Genomic DNA, 19567 nt, shown 5'->3' with positions numbered 1-19567 from the left:
CTTTTGTGGTGCATTTGTTTGAACTTCTAGGAGTCTTCTGAAACCCGGATGAATATGCTGATGGTTTGGATCCCTATAAATGTGAGAAAATAACTTGAAAATAACTACTACTGTAATTTTTTTGTAAAACCACCATCTCTTCCTCTTCTTAAAGCATTCATTTACACCATCTTCTTTTTTTTTTTAACATTTTCCCCATACAAGTGAAAAGAGAGAATAGATCAGGCTGTAAGGGCTGCCCCTGTTTAGTAGTTTTTTTTCTTGTTTTAGCACAGGTGCTGACTTGCTGTGTAGATAAATAACAACCAGTTCCTTTCCTTTAAGGCCACAGCTTTGTAAAACATGCATTTTTAATTCCTCTAAGTGGAAACTCAATGTAAATGTTGTATTTAAAAACATTTTGCAGTGGTTAAGTAAATAATTTTGGTGCCTAATTTTCTCGTTTCAAAAATTCTACTACTGAACAACTAAACATCAACATGTGAAGCAGCAAGAACTGTCTTTTGCATGTTTAGTTTCTAAATTGTTTGTGTGATTAATCAAAGTATGCAGAAGAAAATCGGTCTGTCTGGGGATGAGACAGCGTGATGAATTGAGCATGAGGGACCTCGTTCTGCCAGAGGCTGTAATGACACATATTTACATGACTAAAGGTAAACCTCCCCTCTGCATGTCTCCTACAGCCGGAGAAAGGTTAACTTTAAGCCCCTAGCCAAAATACACATCTACTTAATAGTAGGACCACTTTGCTCAAAGGATGGATTCTTGGCATTCAAGTACATCTGCTGAATTAAGTCATACCTGAGAGGATATCTGTTTTCATCCTGAGCTGGAATCGCCAAAGAAACCAAAGAAAATATAACTCCAGGTGATCTAAGTTACAGTATTCCACTCCTGGACAGCACGGATCATAGTGTGACCAATGCACAAGCTGCATCACTGCTTCCAGTTAATAACCAGAACTAGCTTAGGATTGTGGTTTTAGTCCTGTAAGTCAGAAGTTTATAATGACAGGTGCCACAACTCGGAGAGGCAGTTGCTGCCTCCGGGTAAAAAAAGAGAATTCTAGGGCAAGATGTAGAAGAAGAGTGAATAACTGAGTTACCATCCATTCTGAATGACCAAAGAACAGTACTAAATACAACATCCAACCTAGCCATTCCAAAGCAATAAGTCATGTATGCTAATCCAGAATATGACTCCTTCCTACTATTACTACAGGCAGGTAGTTTCTGAGCACCTTTTTTCTGTTGAGAGGAGCAGTTACTTTTTTTGCCTGGATAGGCTGATAGGTGTCTCACTGATGATTATGAACAGGACCCAGTAAGTGTCAGAGGCTTCTGCACCCATTTTAGATTCAGAGTTAAAAAAATACTTCTGCTTTACAGTGCTTTGTTCACGTTTTGTGCCACTTCACAGTGTCCCTATGAGAGGGCTCATCAGACGTTAGCCTTCAAACTTTAAGTTTAAGAAAGATAAGACCAGCTCTACTTCCCTGACTTTTACACTTCTGTCCCTTTTGGTTCGTAAAAAGGCACAACTCGGGTCTGTGTACAGAGACCCTGGAACTGGATTTATTTCCCAGCTGAGAATAGACACTGTACGGATAACCAGTTTTCTCAAATGCTCTCACCAACCTAAAATTAATTTATTTGAGTTTCTTGCCATTCCATGTTGGAGCCATTTTAAAAGTAATTAATGGCAAAAGGAATTAAGTAAGGACACAAATTATACTGCAGTGATTTAATACATTTAATTGGGTTGGGAGCATGTAACTGCTAAGGCTGAGGAAACAGCAATCAAGACTAACTAGAAAGCTTGGGTGAATCTATTATCTACTCCACCCAAGGCTACTACTTGAGTTCAATTTTTAGTTAATGCAGTAATATTACTGTACAGAATGCATCCCTGAACTGTGAACGCATTCACTGTTGTGACTGTACACTGAAAACAAATGTTCATAATGAAGAAAACAAACAAGCCCCATTGCTGGGGAGCACTGAAAAACCCACAGGTGTGTGCCTGGGTTCAGGTAAACATAACAGCACACCTGAGAATCTACTCGCACCCTCCGTAAGACCAGTTTTGCTGTCATTCCAACAGCTCCTTTTCCTATCTAGTGACACAAGCCATTTTGTTCTTAAGGTGGAATGAAGTTCTATTCTCATGTTTACACAAACTTGTTCGTGCCTTAAAACTTCACATTAGATGTTTGCTAGCTTATCTTCTCATAGTAGCTTGCTTGAATGTGAAAAGAGAGTTTTAATTAAAATCACAACTAATGTTTGTAAAGATCTGTTTTAGCTAGCTTCCCTAGAAAATTGGTGCTGGTTGTAATTTCCCATATTTAGTCCTGAGGCAAAGAATGCTTATATGAAGCTTTGGAGAAAACTGATCAAAGCACCTCAAAATTTAAAGTCATCAAAAATAACCAGTGCAGAAAGGACTGACTTCAGTCCCCTTGGTGTTTCTACAGTCCAGTCTTCATGAATATTGATGTGCTGCCTCTATTCAAATTCCTGCTCTTGCAGTTTGGGTATTTTTGGCTATTGATGTCAATAAAATAAAATTAAACAGTGCACAACATTAAAGTGACTTCATTTTAGAAGTCTTAATTCTCACATGTAAACCAGAACTCTTAAAAGGTCCTAATTTCCAAAACCTTCTGAAAGTTATCCCCCTTAAGTGCTTTTATTTGAAAATTAAGAGAAAAGCCATTATTCACACCTGAAAATTGTAGACGTGAGGTCCAGTGTAAATGAAGGTGTCTCTTGGCTGACTTGAAAATTATGCAGTCACGTTCTTAACCTGAGATGTGTGAACCTCCCTTTCGTTCAATGATGGCCTCATATGTTTAGCTTGTAGGACTGGGGTTTGGACTTATCTGACAGGCCCTCTTTAGCAAAGCTAATTTTCTTTTCCTGCTTGTAACTACTTGACTTCTTTGCAATGTTTGCTGACTGTCAAAATTTGTCAAGTAAAAGTGAATCTTGCATAAGAGATGAAGAAGCATTAAAATTGGTACAGGACACAAACATATTAACACCTGCTGTTTTATTTTGTCAGTCTTACCAGTAAAGCATAGAGCAGTCATTCTGTGGGATGCATGCAAAATGAATTGTTTCTGCACTTCTGAAGAGATATGTGATGTCAGAAAGACTAGTGCTGTAAACCAAAGAGCCATATAGGAAAAACTTTTACCTTGCTGATAGTTGTTTGCTTTAAAAACTGCTATCAGGTATAAAAATAAACTCCACTACTACTTATAATGCTCACCAGTGAAGTTCATTCTTAATTCAGTTCCCATGTCCCAGTTGACTTTGAATCTGAATTAGACTAAGGACTGATGATGATATATCATGCTGAGAGCAGTGAAAATTTTCAGGCACAGAAATGCTACAAGGTGGCTGTGGTACATACTAGCTTCAACATTTCCCAATGTTGTACTTTGTTGTTTGCAAACAGTACTTGATAGCTAACTTAAAGAAACTATACTAAAAAAGAAAATGAAAAAAAGCAGTGTTGCATTACATCAAACTCAATTTACAGAACTTGAACTGAAGACCTTTCTAACACCTACCTTGTAACTCTTCCTTGCAGTGGTCGTAATATTAGTTGGATAAATTGGTATGCAGCACAGCCTTGCTGTTTGTACAGTTTCCAAACTAGTTACTGTAAGAAACAGCACTAGAATAATGCTAGGATAATCCACAGCACTGATTTACAGACGCTAGGAAACACCACAGCTTGTCTCTATGTTAATTCAAATCCTTTTAAACTGGAACTGATACTTTAATTTGTTAATGGACCATTGATTAGAATTCAGTAACAGTGCAATTAAAAGAAATTCACTCGTGAAAATGTTTTCCTTTACAATCCAACTGAATCTGCACTGATTTGTTGAGTTTTTTGAGAGGGAAGGTGTGAATCACCAATGTCCTAAAATGTAAACAGCTTTCTTGCATTATCTTCCATATTGATTGCCAAATTCAATTTTGTGTGTTTATCTGATACTGGCTAAAATTTCCACAAGAGTGACAGATGGAATTTCAATCAAATGTGGCTCCGTATGTTCTCAGAAGTCTTAGACTTGCAGCAGCAAATATTCTGGAGGTGGGCTGCAAAGCTTCTTTACACCTTACGCAACATTACATACATAAGCAACTTGGGAAGCTGTTTGGACATGAGAGAACCCTTTAAAATCTTTTTAGAGCAAAGCTATGGAAGGTACCTTAATCCACGTGCAGCTTTCTGCCCTCTGGGGCCCTTCACTGTGCAACCAGCCCAGCCTGATGCCTGTCCTGCACTACAAATGCTCCCTGTGTTTGCAGCTTCTCACGGCCGTTGCTCCAGGGGCTCTCAGATTAACGGCAGCATAGTCGCAACTGCAGCAGCTCGGCGACCCTGTGGTTAGACAGTTAGACGTGTTAAGTTGTACCTACTTGAGAACGTAACATCAGTAATTCCTGTTGATGTCCAGATGTAACCCTTACCAGATGATCCGCAGGCCCTTCCCTTGGTATGCATCAACAAAATTCTGCTTTGTCTGTGTAGGAACTGTAGAAAATCGCGCTTTCCAAGGCACGTCCCTGAGCAGCGCTGCTCCCTCACGGCTCGGCTGCGCTCGCCTTCTCACAGCAAGCCTCGCTCGGTTCTTTTCCACACACTGAGCACCGCTTTCTGCCAGTTCCCCCTCCCGCACCCTTGGCCTTCCCGGTTGAGCTGCATCTCTCTGCCCGCACAGCCCCGCACCACACACCACGTGTGCGCAGGCCCTTTTTCCTGCGGCAGCCACAGAGCAGAAAAGCTTCAGAGCCGCCTCGAGCACCGGGACAGAGCGCACAAACCGCCCGAAGGGGACGCGCGAAGCGCCAAACATGGCGCCCATCGTCCCTACAGAGCGAGGCGAATCTGCCGCCATCGAGCGCGCGACCCAGGGCGGGCACCAATCAGAAGGCGGGGCTCGGGCCCCCGGCGCAGGCGCGTGACGAGGGGTCGACGCAGCAGAACGGAGGTAGCGGCGCATGCGCACGGCGGCTGTCGCGGCTCCGGAGCCCGGCGGTCACCATGATGTGGTTCGGGGGCTCCATCCCGGCCGCCATCGCCGCCGCCAAGCAGCGGAGTTCGGTCTTCGTCGTGTTTGTGTCAGGTACGGCCGGCCGGAGCGGGGCGGCGGCGCCGAGCGCCGGGTTTCGGCCTCCCCTGTGCTGACACGACTCCCGCGGCCGCCGGGCCGGGCCCTACCCTGCCCTGCGGGCCGCGAGCGGCGGGCGGAGCTGGTCCTGTCCGGTGCCGTCCGCACGGGGCCGCCGAACCGAAGCGCGGGACGAGCCCGGCCCGGCGTGTCCGCGGCCCCGCGCGCTCCTCTCTTCGGCCGCTCCTCCGCCAGCTGCGCTGCGCCCCGCGGCGGGCGCTCATCCGTGCTGTGTCAGCGCGGGCCGTGGTGGCGCGCCGTGCCTCCGGGCCGGGCAGCGCGGGGCGCCGCTGATCGCGTGGAGCGCCGCGCTCGATCCGCGAGCTTTCCCTTTCGGGCTCTCCGTGCCGTTAGTCGCGTAACCGACACGTTGGAGGAAGTGAACTCGCGCTGTCTCGGTGCAGAGGAGAGAGGAGGAGCCGCTGCAGTGCGGCTGTCCTGTGCTGCTCGCCGTGCTGCGGAGCGCCGGTCAGCCCGACTGGGGACGCGGGCTGCGAGCTTCCGGGCGGCGTCTGAAAGCCCTGATAACGTGATGGCATCTGTGCCGAACGGCTTTTAACTCGCCGTTATTAGTTCTGTTCGTTTCTCTGCCTTTTCCTTAAGCATTCTTCAGCGTATTTGCTTTCAGAACTGACGTTACCGACGGGTTGTATGTAACTACGTGCAAAGCCAGGTGGTAAGCAGGAGGAAGGCAGCTGCTCTGCGATGCTCCACATCTCCAGGGTTAGACATGTTCTGTTGGATTTCTTGAATGTCTCACATTCTTAAAGATTTTTAGTCGCGTTCAGAACCCGTGACTCAGGCTGGCGATAAGTGTGTGACTGCAGGGATGTAGCCTTGCTTTGATACTGTAACACTTGCGTGGTGGTGATGTTGAATCTTCGTGCTGCAGACTGGCCCATAGGACAAGCGTTCCTAATTCAGCTGCCTGAGCAGGAAGAGGTGCTTTCAGAAGTGTTCCTTGGAGGTGCTTTGTACACTTTGCTCAGTGATCTATGGGGGACAAAACATCAGTTAAATGGAAAAATGATAAATAGTAAATACAAATCAACTGTGATTGTAGTACAAGCACTGTGAAGGATAGCTAGCTACTAGATTCAGTCTTGACGAAAATAATTGAAGTCTGCTTGGTTCACTGCTTTTTGTTTGGTTCCTACTACCATCTGCCTGTCCGTCTCTTCCAGTTTGCTGCTTCTCTGGACAAGCACCTGGAATGAAGAACTGGATTATTCCCTCTGACTCTATTTCCTACAGGCAAGCTGTAATGTGGCTGCTTAGCTTAACAATGAGGCAGTGTTTGCAGCTGAAGTTGCGTGTTGTTCAACCAGCTTTTTTTTTTCCAGCATTTCTGTTCTTGGACTTCGTAGTGTAGTTTTAAACCTTCCTAGCATAGTTCTAGTTGGGATCTTACATGCACTGGCATATCTCATGGATGTCTCTGCTATCTTCTTGGTAGAGTTCTGTAGATGGCTTTCCATCCTGCGTGGTTAGAAGACTCCTTTAATGTTTTGAGATATTTAATCTTAAGTTAATAGTTTGTTTCCACGTGAAACTTCCTTGGATGCCTCCTCTGTTCTGGTTGGGGTGGGTAAGATTATTTCTTTCCAGACATTAGGCGTGTTCTAATACTGAAAATACCAGGCTGTGTTTTAAGAGGTGCCTTTTCAGGAGTGCAAAAGCAGGGGCTGTGGGGTAGAGAAAAAAGCACTTCCAGCTAAAGTGTTTGTGTTTCTGTTTAGAAACATTTGTAGGAACAGCCCTTTGATTATAACTTTTATTTTTAGGATTTTTTGTTCTTTAACAAAAGAGCGATTTGCAGTCAGCTGGTTATTTGTTAGTGCTTTCTTGCTAAGCTGTATCCAAGCCCTTTTCAAGTTAAACATGTGAAGTAACACGAGGCGGAGGTGAGCAGACCCATATTCCAGCTTGCTGTCGTTTCCAGAATGGGCAATCCTTGCCCTCACTGAGGAGCTAGGAAATGCAGGTTGATGAGCAGCAGCCAGCCAGCTCCTTCTGTAAGGGAGACATTTGTCCCTGATGGCTGCGTGCTGAACAAGCTTTGAAATTTTGATTTGTCGTTTTTATTTTAGGACTGAGGAACAGGGGAATTAAGTCCTTTGGCAACCTGGGGTGGTTTTGAATAGATTCCTCTTACAGGAACTCGGTCATTGCAGATGAAGTCTTTTCAGTGATCTGAACCACGTGGGAGGTGATGGATACCTGTCCCTGTGTGGAGCTCTCACTTGACCTGACCACAGTGAAGAGATTGGCACATGTGACTGAGAGTTGTGTGCAGCTCGTAGATTGCTGCTAAGTGAAGTCAAGTTATGTGTGGGAAATCTGAGGGTCTTGGGAACAAGAGATCCGAGGCAGTTTGTAATAACTCGGTGTTTTGCTGAGATCTGAATTCTGCCAGTAATGTTGATTGCGGCCTCTCAGCTTTCTCCATGCCTTTCACATTTCGTTTTCAGGATACAGTTACTGGCATAAATGAACATGAGCTCCCAAGTGGGAGAGGGTTATTAACAAAAAGATACTCAAGTAGCTATTCTGTAGGTACTTCCGATGCTAAAGTGCTTCATGAGGTACAGTTTCACAGAAGGTGATTTATCAGCATTTTCCTTCCTGGATCACAGCTCTTGGAGACTGCACGGTGAATAACCTGACCTGTTTTTGTCCTTCAGCATTCTTTTGCCAACTGCAGCAGTTGTTTGTCTGGAAAAGTTACCATTAGGCAAGTCTTGAGGTATTTTTAGTAGCCTAATCGGATGAGCACATGTGAAAGTGTGTGCAGCACAGCGGCTCCATCCGAGCGTGTTGGGGGGGGAGAGGCTGCACCACTGGGCAGAACAGCTGCGGCCACCCGCTGCACTTGGTTCCCTAAAAATATCCTGAATGTGAACTCAGGGTGTATAGGCTGACAGGAACAGAGATTAACGCTTCTAGGGAAAAATCAATACGTACAGATGGAAAACACTTCTCCAAAAGCAGCGTGTTTTGTATTGGTTTCCTTCTGAGCAGCACTGCAACCAGTCCCGACCTTAAGGGAGCAAGGCTTCGCAGGGGCGCTCCTGGTCATTCATGAGTGAAAGATATTGTGTGAAACAGTGACTGGCATGAAACAGTTTGTTGTTGAATAAGGGGCTTCTGTACTAGGAAGCCAGTATGTGACTCTTCATCGAGAGTGCAGTCAGTTCCAAGCTGCTAGGAAATAATTGAAATTAAAGATAAACAAATACTTGTAGGCCGGTGCACTTGTGGAAAACTGATTAACGTTCACCTGAGCTTATTGATTAACCCAAATTCCCACTAAACTGGTGCTTTAGAATACAAAAGTGATTAAAATAACAGTTGTGAATTTGTGGCCCTTCTTCAGTTTCCTTTACTGACATAGCTGCTCTTCTGTTCCTGGGTGCTCCTGACTCCTTTTCGTCCATTCCCACTGTTACTGTTCATGTCAAGAATTGGAACACAAAAGTGATAAATCTGTGAACAAGGCTTTTTTTAAATTATCAAATTCTGAAGCCTTGTGTACTGAATTTCTAAGAGATGAAAAGTGTAGTTTTACCTGCGTTAGCAGCTGCTGTACTTAGTACTACTATGTACTTAAATTTGTTAGGAAGGACAAGCAGTGGATAGCAGATCAAGCCCAAAGGCAGGGAGAAGCAGTGGTTCATTCCAACTGCTGTGGGATCTCCTTGCAGATTACAAGAGCATAGCAAACAGGACACAAAAGCGTAAACATGCTCCCTGTAACGCGAAAATACGGCCCATGGGCAGTTGTGCAATGAGGTGATGCAATCAAGCCAATCCCCAGGCTGCCGTCAGTTCCTGCTCCTTTATCCCTGTTCCATCTGTGTGGTCCAGTCCCGTCTGCTCCCTGGACTAACTTGCCATGCAGCTGAATGAGTGTGCAAGCTACGTGCTTGCTGTCTTGGAAGGATTTTTGGTATATTTGCCTTTTTTTGGCATGTTAGCGAGATGAATCAGCTGGAGTGAATTACCTCCAGATTATAGGAAAGAAGAGAAGATTAACCGATTTGAAAATAATTGAGAGAGTCTCTTTCATCAACAATTCCAAGCAGCTGAAGCAGAGCTGAAGTCAGAAGCAGATTGTTCAGCTTCATGCATGTTGTGTTTGCAGGTGAGGATGAACAGTCTGCTGAGATGGCTGCAAGGTGGGAGGACGCTCAGGTGACCGAGGCTGCCTCCGATGGCTTTGTTGCTATTAAAATCGACACAAAAAGGTTTGATTCAACTCTTAATTCTGTCTCTTGCACGATCTTTCACTGACGATGATGGAAGTGTGAGGCATGGGAAGTCCTCTCCCTGCTCTGGAGGTATTCTGAACGCAGTGTTTGAGAACATAAGTGAGATCAGTACTGCTGAAGCCACTGGAATCTGAGAAAACTGAAAATTTGCAAATGTACTGCAGTGTTGTGCTGAATATTTTTTGCATGTTTCCTACTGGTTTCAGCATTAGTAAAAGAATGCTTGAGGATGTTCTCTTTCAAGAGAAGAAAATGCAAAAAAGGCCAAGTAAAAATAACGTGGAATCAAAATGCAAGTACACTCGAGGCAATCCTTTGTTCAGTAGCATAGGTCTGTAAGGCCCCAGAGAAATTCTCTCCTTTGTAACACACAGCACAGAAGCGTTGAGGCTTCTGGATAAATTACTCAGTTTTGTTAGAATAAGAACTTCAGTTCCAGTGAGCAGAGTGTGTTGACGTTTCCAGAAGTTGCATTGTTTTAAAAGGCTCTGCAGACCTTTTAGAAGACATGCTGCATTGTTTGCACTCAGTGGGTTAGATGTCTCTTTCCTCAATTGCTTCTTAGCACTGCTTCCATAAATAATCTACTGCAGTCAACTGTGATCAGCAGGGATTGATAACACTTATGCAAAATTATAATGAGAAGATGCAATGTGAGTTTGCTTGTAGTGTTCTCTCAAGTATTTAAATAGTTCCATGTGTGGTGGTAGAACAGTTATTTTTATGATGAAAGGCTTAATCTAAAGTTGTTGCAAAGTGATTGCTCTTCCTCAACATGGATTTTTTCTTTTTCCCAGTGAAGCCTGCCTGCAGTTTTCTCAAATTTGTATCCTTTGAAAACAGTTTAGCTATGTTGTGATTACAGGTAATTTCTCTCTACAAGTTAAGGCTGCTCTTAAATATAAACAGTATTATTAAAAAATCTATCTTCCTGCACAAAAATAAATAATAAGCTGTTATTAAATTGTATCATTACATATTCAGCTTACCGTTAGTTCTTAAAGAAAGTGAGCAAGTTTGTTTAATGTTAGTGCTGTGCAGTTCTCTCAATAGAAAGTTACCCAAAGCTTTATGTAACAGAATAACTAATAACTAAAATGCTAATCAGCATTAAGAAACAAACAAACAACAACAACAAAAAAACCTCTAAACTGTTATCTGAAGCTCAGAATTAGAGAGGAGGAGGGACAAATAGTTGAGTTGGGTTTGCCAGAAGCACAGGCATGAGGTTAGGTAAGCTTCCCCTGCCTTAAGTAGGTTGTTGCTTATAGCTCAGGAATTCTGTCTGATGCTGAAAAAGAATTTGGTCCTTGGATTTTCACAGTGCTGTAAAGCATTCTTACCTACGTAAGAAGTCATCTTGCACAAACATGAAGTCTTTCAAATCAAAGAGGAATTGGTAGTTGGGTATGTCTGACTGAGAAAAAAACTTTGGCTCAAACAATTTCAAGGAGAAGGTGAAATACTTATCAGTTGTATGGGATGTTTTCCAGCGTATTTGGTAGCTTTGTTTTTCTTCCTCCCCTGATATATTCAACTAGTTACCAGGTGGAGATAGAATATTGAGTGGAGATATTCAGCACCAAAGATTTCTTTTCCTTATAACGTTACTTTATAAATTTGTTGTCAGGCATTGCCCTTAACTGCTGCTGTGCAGATCCTGTAGTGTGCGTTCCATCCAGTTTTTTTATAGGAGACAATGGAATCCCTTTGGAAGTAATTGCTGGCAGCGTTTCTGCTGAGGAGCTTGTTACCAGAATCCATAAAGTGAAACAGGTAATGCTTGTGACAGGTGGATCTTTCAGACTGGGACAGGTGTGCTCGCATGCTTAAGACAGGCCCTTAACGTAGTCCTTGGAGAAATATGAATTATTGTGTTTATCTCCCTCCATCAACAAAATCAGCAAGTTTAAGTTCAATACATAATGTTGAATGGGTGTGAAAGTCCTGTGCAGAAATGCTGTGCTGTCTTTTGTTTCACAGATTGTTTAATCACTTGTGTAACCCCCACAGAAAGGAGGCATGTCAAGAAGCCTAAACTTGAATGATACACCAACTACTCTTTCAGTAATTTGTATGTGATTTTGTAATACTGTTTTATGATGTGGGTTTATAAAAAAAAATATGGTTATATATAATATAAGCACGGTTTTATCACTGGGAATTTGAGTGTAAGATTATAATTAAGAAAAAAGTTATATATGTGGTTGTGTCAGATTCAACAGCATGGGATAATTTTAGTTTTATGTTTTAAATAGGACCAAGTCTCCAAAACCAGTTCAGTAGCCTTGATGTTTGAACCTGAGGAAAACATACTCTCACTTGTTCCTCCAATTTCTTAGATGCACGCAGAAAAAGGGCAATCTCTGGAAAATCCATGTCAGTCCTCTGCTCCGTGCCCCTCGTCTCCATCCGATGGTGCTCCAGAAAACATTCAGTGTGCAGCAGCAGGTCCTTGTGGCTCTCCTGAGCCTCTTGTGTCTGAAACAAGACCTTCTGACGGTAATAGCCAATATGTTAACACAAATGCTAGCTGATGTGCTTTTAAATAATTTTCTCTGTCTTAATTGCTATGTAATATTACATAAAAGATTGTATATTGAGTGGAGTTGTTGAAAAACTTGAACATACCAGATGCTTCTTGCAGAACTTGTCATTCTGTGCTGTTCTAATGTGAGAAATACATGGTTTGTAATACAAAAAAAAGCAGAGTTAAAGATTCAGCTGAAAAGGCTCCTCTGGATTAGTAACCTGAAATCAAGCAGGGGGAAATAAAAAGTTTGAATAGCAGGACCTCCTTTCTTTTTTTTCCAGGATAAGTTTAGGTTGGATATCAGGAAAAGCTTCTGTGCTGAAAGGGTTGTTAAGCACTGGGATCAGCTCCCCAGGGAGGTGGTTGAGTCACCATCCCTGGATGTGTTTAAAATCCCTTTGGATGTGGTGCTCAGGGACATGACTTAGTGCAGGGCTGTTAGGGCAGTGTGGTCAGGTCGTGGTTGGACTCCGTGATCTTTAAGGTCTTTTCCAACCTGAGCGATTCTATGATTGACTCTGTGATTCTTCTAGAGATATCCTAGTTCCTGCCAGTTATGGCTAATGGTAAACGGTTGATATTTTTGTATGAAGAAATATACCTTTAACTTTTCTCTCATGCGTTATTTTCTTGTAAATCGCTTGCAGATGGAGCAAATTCAAGTCAGGCAAGCCAGGAAGCAACTCAGTCTTCAGATGAGCAAGTGAGCAATGCTCAGCCTGTGAATGATCTTGCTCTTAAAGTAGAAAGGTAACTCTTCTTTGTAGACTATCTAATGTATTCAGCACTGGAACAGGCTGCCCAGGGAGGTGGTGGAGTCTCCTTCTCTGGAGATGTTCAAGACCTGCCTGGATGCCGACCTGTGCGACCTGCTGTAGGGAACCTGCTTTGGCACGGGGGTTGGACTCGATGATCTCTGGAGGTCCCTTCCAACCCCTGCAATTCTGTGATTCTATGATTCTATTCTGTTTGTTTCTCAGGATGTAGTTCTGTTTTTATCAGACAGGCTGAATTACAGGATTTTGGTGCTGATTCTGTTGTCATCTGGCAGACGTTTCATGTGGGCTTATTTTTGTTTGGATGTCTGAGATTAATACTAGGAGGAACACAAAAATCAGCTTTTTAATTAATTTTTCCATACCCTGAGATAAAGAGGTCATCTGGAAAATTAAGAAGATTGTCATTACTTTGATATGATGTCATTATTTTGGTCTCTTTCAGACAGTATGCTTTCTGCAAAGATTTTGAAGGAGTTAAAATATTGTACTGCAAGCACTGAAACTAGTTCAGTAATGCTACCCTAGGTTTCCTACAGAGATGTCCTCTCATTTTCTTGTCTGTTTGGTGACTGCAGTCCAGGCATATTGCAAAAGGCAGAGGAATTCTATTTTGTGACTATTCTGCTCTTCATTTGATCAATGAGCTGTAGCAAGACCCAGTAAGCAATGGTAGTTCCATGACTAAAAAGTATGGTATTAAAAAGACAAAGTCACTATGTTAATGTAGATATAAAATTCATTTTTAAAATACAAGTGAATCTTAAATTGCACCATATTTGCATAAAGTACAACATATTTTCTATCAGGAAAAAAAAAGGAGGCAAAGCCATGTGGTACGTAGCACTTCTCTTTTAAAAAGTATAACAGCAGCTACTGTACAAAAACAAAAAGTTCCTCCTGTCTGACCATGTGTGGCATTTGGTCATGCCTGCCCTCTCCCCAGACTTAAAAATACATTGCAAATTTTGTGCATTGGTCCTTATTCTAAGGCACCTGTCTGGATCAGTGGGACAAACACATGTGTGTCTATATCAGTACTTGCTATATATTGTTTGTTTTCCATTTTAGGAAGTGATGTGCAGAAGAAACCAGATGGCTTAAATAGTTGAGAACAGGTTGAGATTAGTGTTTCTGTTACCATAGTTTACAAATAGTACTGCTTATTGTATGTCTTACAAGATGTCAAACAACAAGAATATCTATGGTTCTTTATTTAGTCAACAGAAAAGAACAGAATATGTTAAAACTACCATTAAAAGCTGCAGGCTAGGTGCTGAATCACTACCTTGTGTTGTGATGGATGGTACAGCCACACGTGAGTGAATCAATACTCTTACATTAGCTCTTAGCAGTGTGTTACAGTTCCTCTTCTCTTTCATGTGCTTTATGCTTCTGTGCTGGGAAATGCTTCATTAAAAGCAAAAATGTTAATAGTAGATAATGCCATTTTAAGACTTTTTTCCTTTGCTTTTAAATTTAGAATCACAAAAAAGCTTGAAGAAAGACGAGAGGAGAAAAGGAAAGAAGAAGAACAGGTAAAGCGAAAATGTGGAACTGCTTGCAGTATTTATTTAGACACCCACATTTGAATAAATGCTTAATTGCTTTTTAAACGAATATACTTCAGTCTTGTACCACTTACCCAAGGCAATTTTATGGTCTCATTTTTATTGTCTCTCTTGTTTATTCAGAAGGAAATTAAGAAAGAAATAGAAAGGAGAAAAACTGGTAAAGAAATGTTGGAGTACAAAAGACGTCAGGAAGAAGAACTGACAAAACGAATGTTAGAGGAAAGGAACAGAGAGAAAGCAGAAGAGAAGGCAGCTAGAGAGCGTATCAGGCAACAGATTGCATTGGTAATTTCTTCATTTGGAATGACAGCTTGCTGCTTCTTTCTTGCAAGGGCTGATAGTACAAACAGGATACATTTTCTCATTTGGTAAAATGTTGAAAAATCTTCAGTTTTTCTGTTTGGAACCTCTGTGGCTTTGCATGGTGACAACTTAAGCATTTTAGTAGCATTTGCTGTGAAGCTTCTACTTTTATATGCATAACGATGATGACTGTGAGAATTAATACATTCGCTTTTTTTCTATGTAGCTTGAGCCCAGTGATGAATTATAATTAAACATTAAAAAATTGTAATTCAAACTGAGATCTGAAAGGGAAGCCCAGGAAATACTTAATTGTTTGAAAATGGAGGTTTGATTTTTTTTTTTTAAGTTTGTATATATAGGTGTTTATGTATGTATATGAACAGTTCACAGCTGAAATTCCTCTTTGATTTCAAATTTTGCCTAGAACATGTAGAACTACAGCAATGTGACTTGTCATAGATTTTTCCCTTTCTCTTCACTGGGAAGTTACACTATCATGGAAGGCTATCTGATGAAGTAACTCAGTGAAAAGTGTATTTTATCTTTCCTAGGGACAAGAGACAGTCCTGTTTGACAGTGAATACAGCTTTGCAGCACCGTTGCCTTTCCTCTGTGCCACTTAGAGCGGTTGGGTTCTCAGTACAGACTGAGTTTTTTGAGTATTAAGTTAAGGTGCATAGTGAAAATGAAGGTTTATGTTTGGCCTTTCCTAAGGATCGTGCTGAGAGAGCAGCTCGCTTTGCGAAATCGAAGGAAGAAGCAGAAGCTGCAAAAGCTGCAGCTCTTCAGGCTAAACAGGCTGAAATGGAAGCCAGAAGAGAAGCATCTCAAAAGGAGCGAAGGTGAGTAGTTTTAGAGAAAGCAGAAATGTGTCCTCATGGGAAGAAAGGTTAAAAAAATCTTTGCGTAAGCATTAAGAAATTTCATAGTATGTCCTAACCTATTAATTGATGCTATGCTGGTGTGTTTGAATACTGACATAAAAATTAGCTTTCTTTTGTGATATTAACTCATGGCTATTTCCATTAACGTTATGTTCTCAGATAACTTCCATCCTTTAGACATTCCTGACAATGATACATTCGCTTTCTGATCTTTGATTTGAATACCAGGTATGATGGGGCTAGGTAGGGAACTAGATGAGGTGGCTGTGTCAGAACTACGGTGGAGAATGTGCTGCTGACCCAGCTGTTTCTCTGGGTGCACAGCTGGCTTGGATTCAGCAAGGCTTGTTTATGCACATCAGCATTAGAGTCAGATGTGGCGTCTGTCCTGCCTGATGCTACTGTTTCAGAAAATATCCTAGCTTATGGAGGCCTTAAATAGTTACGGAACCACTGTGAATCAAAACCCCAGAAGAAAGGGCACAGTGCAGGAGTAACCTGTTAGATAGCTGAATATAGCATTACCTGCCAAGCTAGAGTGAATACCTATGCCCTCATAGTATAACTCCCAAAAAATCCAATAGAAGTAATGCAGGCTACACAAAATGCGTGTGGTTTATATTTCCTTCTGATATTCATTGTTATGTGTGATTAATACAAGCATCTTGTTTGAATACTGATGAGTCTGGTGAAACGCAGAAATGCATGGTGGTATATAAAGAAGATGGTTATCAACTGCGAATCCAAATCCATAAGCTATCTGAACTGCCATAAATAAGATGGCTGCCCCTCCCTTCCACACCTGAATACTGCCAAGCTAAAGCCCCACGAGTGTTTGTGATTGTTAATAAACCAACTGACCATGGTGAATGTCCTGCAGTGCAATAGCCAGGATTCAGTTCCGCCTTCCAGATGGATCTTCCTTTACTAACCAGTTCCCATCTGAAGCACGGCTGGAAGAAGCGAGGCAGTTTGCTGCACAGGTAAATCAGTGTTTCATTTTCTCAGCTACATGCTAATTACAGATTAATGTAGCAGCAACTAGTTGAACATGGCAGAATCATTGTTAGCTGCTTTCCTTTTTGTTAATTTGAAGTGAGTTTTGGTTAGCAGCATTCTCCAGAACCACCAACAGCCTTTATACAGCTGCAGCATGGAACTTGTCAGAGACATTAAAAGTTCTGCTATTATTCATATGAAGATGATTGTAATTCTGATAAGAACTCTTGGGCAGTAAGGCAGTGTGTGCTCAGCTGGCAGCTCCGCAGTAGAAAGTGAAAAGTGAGCAGTTAGTTTTAACTAAAATGTTCTCTTTGTGTTTTCACAGACGGTTGGTAATGCTTATGGCAATTTTTCTCTGGCGACAATGTTTCCCAGAAGGGAATTTACCAAAGAAGATTATGGAAAGAAATTACTGGAGTTAGAGCTAGCACCCAGTGCTTCTGTAGTGCTGCTGCCGGTAGGTGTTGCTTTGGGGTTGGCAGGTGCTTCTGGTCAGCCATTATAAAACTTGTTTGAATTCTGTTCTTTACTGTCTCTAAGACATATTGCAAAATATAGTATAATTAAATATTAGTATATAATATATATTATATAATATATAATAATTAAATATAGTATAATTAAATAAAGTATAATTTCTGTTAGGACTAATTAGGAAAGGGATTGACATAGATATTTGTTTATTGTGGAACCAAACGTGGTCTTTTCTAGTGTCTGTTGAGCAGCTTCTAAATTACATGTGAAATACTCTGCCTAAATGGGTACAGCTTTAATACCTGACAAGTGTGCTTTTGGTGTTCGCATCCAGGCAGGAAGACCTGCTACTTCTGTTGTTCAGGCTTCAGGTGGTGACCTGTGGAAGTTCTTGGGCACGATACTTTATCCCCTCCTCGCAGTGTGGAGATTTATTAGCAACTTTCTGTTTACGAGTCCACCCCCCTCAGAATCTACTGTGAGAACAGTCCATCAGCAAGAGCATTCGAATGCCTCAAACTCTAACAACGTTGAGCAAAGCAGGTAATCAAAGCTGCTTATGGGAGCTGTCTCTAAGCACTTGCTAGAATTGTCTCAGTCTTATATTATTGAACTGAACCATATCTGTTCTTTGATACTTGTTGCTCTGTCCTTGCAGTTTTGGGCAACCACCCTTCTATGTGGCTGAAGGATAAACTGGGGGCAGGCAAACTGCATCCCAGCCCTGATTAAGCTATCCTGGTTGTACTTGTGTGATTAAGCAAGCCCTTTACTGCTTGCTTCAGTTTCCAACTACAGTGTAGGAAAAAAAAAAAAGCAAGAAAAAAACAGTTTTGCAGCCAGTAATGAACACAGAATTCAGCTGTAACTATGAATATGGGTTTCACTTGAGCTGATACTGTTTGGAAGATAAAAATTTTCAAAATGTAAATTTTGAAGATGTAAAGTTCTCTTATGGTGTAGTTACATAAGGAACACGAGCAACTGAAGTCGATGAGAGAGTTGAGGTTTTGTGTTGGAAGAAGAATCTCTTATACCGGATCTATTTTTAAGTAGGCATGTATCACCTCAGTGCCAGGAGAACCAAAGTTCTGTTTGACTACTAAACGCCATATATGTAGCTGGGTACCATTCCCCAGGGAAGGAAAGGGCTGAGGAAACCTATTTTGGGGGATAAGAGAAGGAAGGATGCTCTACTTACACACTGCCTTTTGTACCCTAGGCAAACTGTCAGGAAAAGAGTAACAGAAAAACGAGGGGAAGACTTCAAAAAAGAAGGCAAAATATATAGACTGAGGACTCAAGATGATGGAGAAGATGAAAATAATACTTGGAATGGAAATTCTACACAACAAATGTAGTTTTGAGTAATTGCAGTAATGAGTCAGGCTCTTTTTTTTTTCCTTATTTGATTTAAGTCATCTAAAGCTTCTGGAGAAGTGGGGCTTCTTTCTCACCAACTGAATTACTTAATTCTAATTCCTACAGTGGAGTATGGAATAAAGTTGCCTATTATTTCAGAACAATCAAGTGGGTGTAGCTGTGGCTTAAGAAGTCAAGAGTTGAAAAGATTGAAAATCTCCATCAGCTTTCATAATCATTTCCCTACTGCCATTAGTAAGGCACTTTTTAATCTTTAAATATTCTGCTACATAAATTTAAGCACCAGGTATTAATATAAAGGCCATAGTAGGGAATGACTGATTTAAAATGAGGGTGTCAGAAGCACTATAAGTAGCAAATCAGGTAACTAATTTATGTTTAACTTTTTTCTTGCTTCTGCAACTGCAAGCAAAACCTTGTAGTTTTTAATTCCCCAAGCACTCAATAAACTATTTTCCAGAAAACATAGCTGTCTTTTCTTGTAACATTCCTCCGAGGTACATAGTCACAAAGAAGCAAGCGGCTAGACTTACAGGCTGATATTTAAACTACAAGTCACAGTTGTTTCAGTTTACATGACCTTACTTGGGAGTTCCTGTTGAAATCTGGTAAAAGTACTATGAAAGTTTTTAGTGTCTGAAAAGGTGGTGTGGGAGAAAACCCATTTCTTTGTCACATGAAGTGGAAATGTTGAGAAGAGAGACTGCAATACAAGAGTGCAGAAACTTTTATTTTGAAGGTGAGGACGTGGCTTTCACCTATGAAGAATGCTGACTTGTCTTCCTCCCCAGGTATTGTGCATTTATATTTTTTACAGTTACAGGCGTTCAGTGCTGCTGCAGACTTCTTTGTAAAGGAACTTCAGTAAGTAGTGCACTGTTCAAATGTAAAGGCTTAGTGCTTTTGCTTTTGTTAAAAAATAATTCATGATAAAATTAAGAAAATACTATCGATGAAATGAAGGAATGGGGGGGGGAAGGAACCTGCACAGTAGCTGCAATAGAACAGTACATTCTGCTATCCCTGTTTGTGCCAGTGCTGGCACTAGCTTGTCTTCGAAAGATTAAGCAGCAGCAGAGCTTCGTGGGATGCTCTCAGATCCCTTGGAAAGACAAGAAGGATCCAAGGGAAGATCAGGAAGGAGGGCAGATGAAGGTTTAGGCTCAGAAT

At 41.6% G+C, this 19567-nt stretch overlaps 1 protein-coding gene across 1 annotated transcript; it reads left to right on the top strand.

Annotated features, from left to right (window-relative positions):
* The first annotated feature begins 5012 nt into the window (after positions 1–5012).
* UBXN4 (UBX domain protein 4) lies at positions 5013–18863 on the top strand. The gene is made up of 13 exons (XM_042877745.1): positions 5013–5149; positions 9339–9441; positions 10263–10291; positions 11123–11241; positions 11808–11967; positions 12646–12748; positions 14258–14312; positions 14469–14633; positions 15369–15496; positions 16419–16521; positions 16866–16997; positions 17349–17557; positions 18237–18863. The coding sequence occupies exons 1-13, from the start codon at positions 5068–5070 to the stop codon at positions 18373–18375; spliced, it is 1527 nt and encodes a 508-aa protein (XP_042733679.1). The 5' UTR covers positions 5013–5067; the 3' UTR covers positions 18376–18863.
* Positions 18864–19567: the final 704 nt, after the last annotated feature.

This window comes from Lagopus leucura, unplaced genomic scaffold (genome assembly GCF_019238085.1).
Source record: "Lagopus leucura isolate 7727_CA_CO unplaced genomic scaffold, USGS_WTPT01 Super-Scaffold_100019, whole genome shotgun sequence".
Taxonomy (NCBI): domain Eukaryota; kingdom Metazoa; phylum Chordata; class Aves; order Galliformes; family Phasianidae; genus Lagopus; species Lagopus leucura.
The sequence above is the reverse complement of the archived record's forward strand: the minus strand, read 5'-3'. Positions and strand labels throughout refer to the sequence as shown.

Bases quoted from the DNA above. Each gene is read 5' to 3' on its own strand.
- UBXN4 (XM_042877745.1), top strand. From the start codon at position 5,068: ATGATGTGGTTCGGGGGCTCCATCCCGGCCGCCATCGCCGCCGCCAAG. The intron at 9,442-10,262 runs GTTTGATTCAAC...TCTTTTTCCCAG, and splicing joins ATTAAAATCGACACAAAAAG to TGAAGCCTGCCTGCAGTTTT. The intron at 14,634-15,368 runs GTAATTTCTTCA...GCCTTTCCTAAG, and splicing joins TCAGGCAACAGATTGCATTG to GATCGTGCTGAGAGAGCAGC.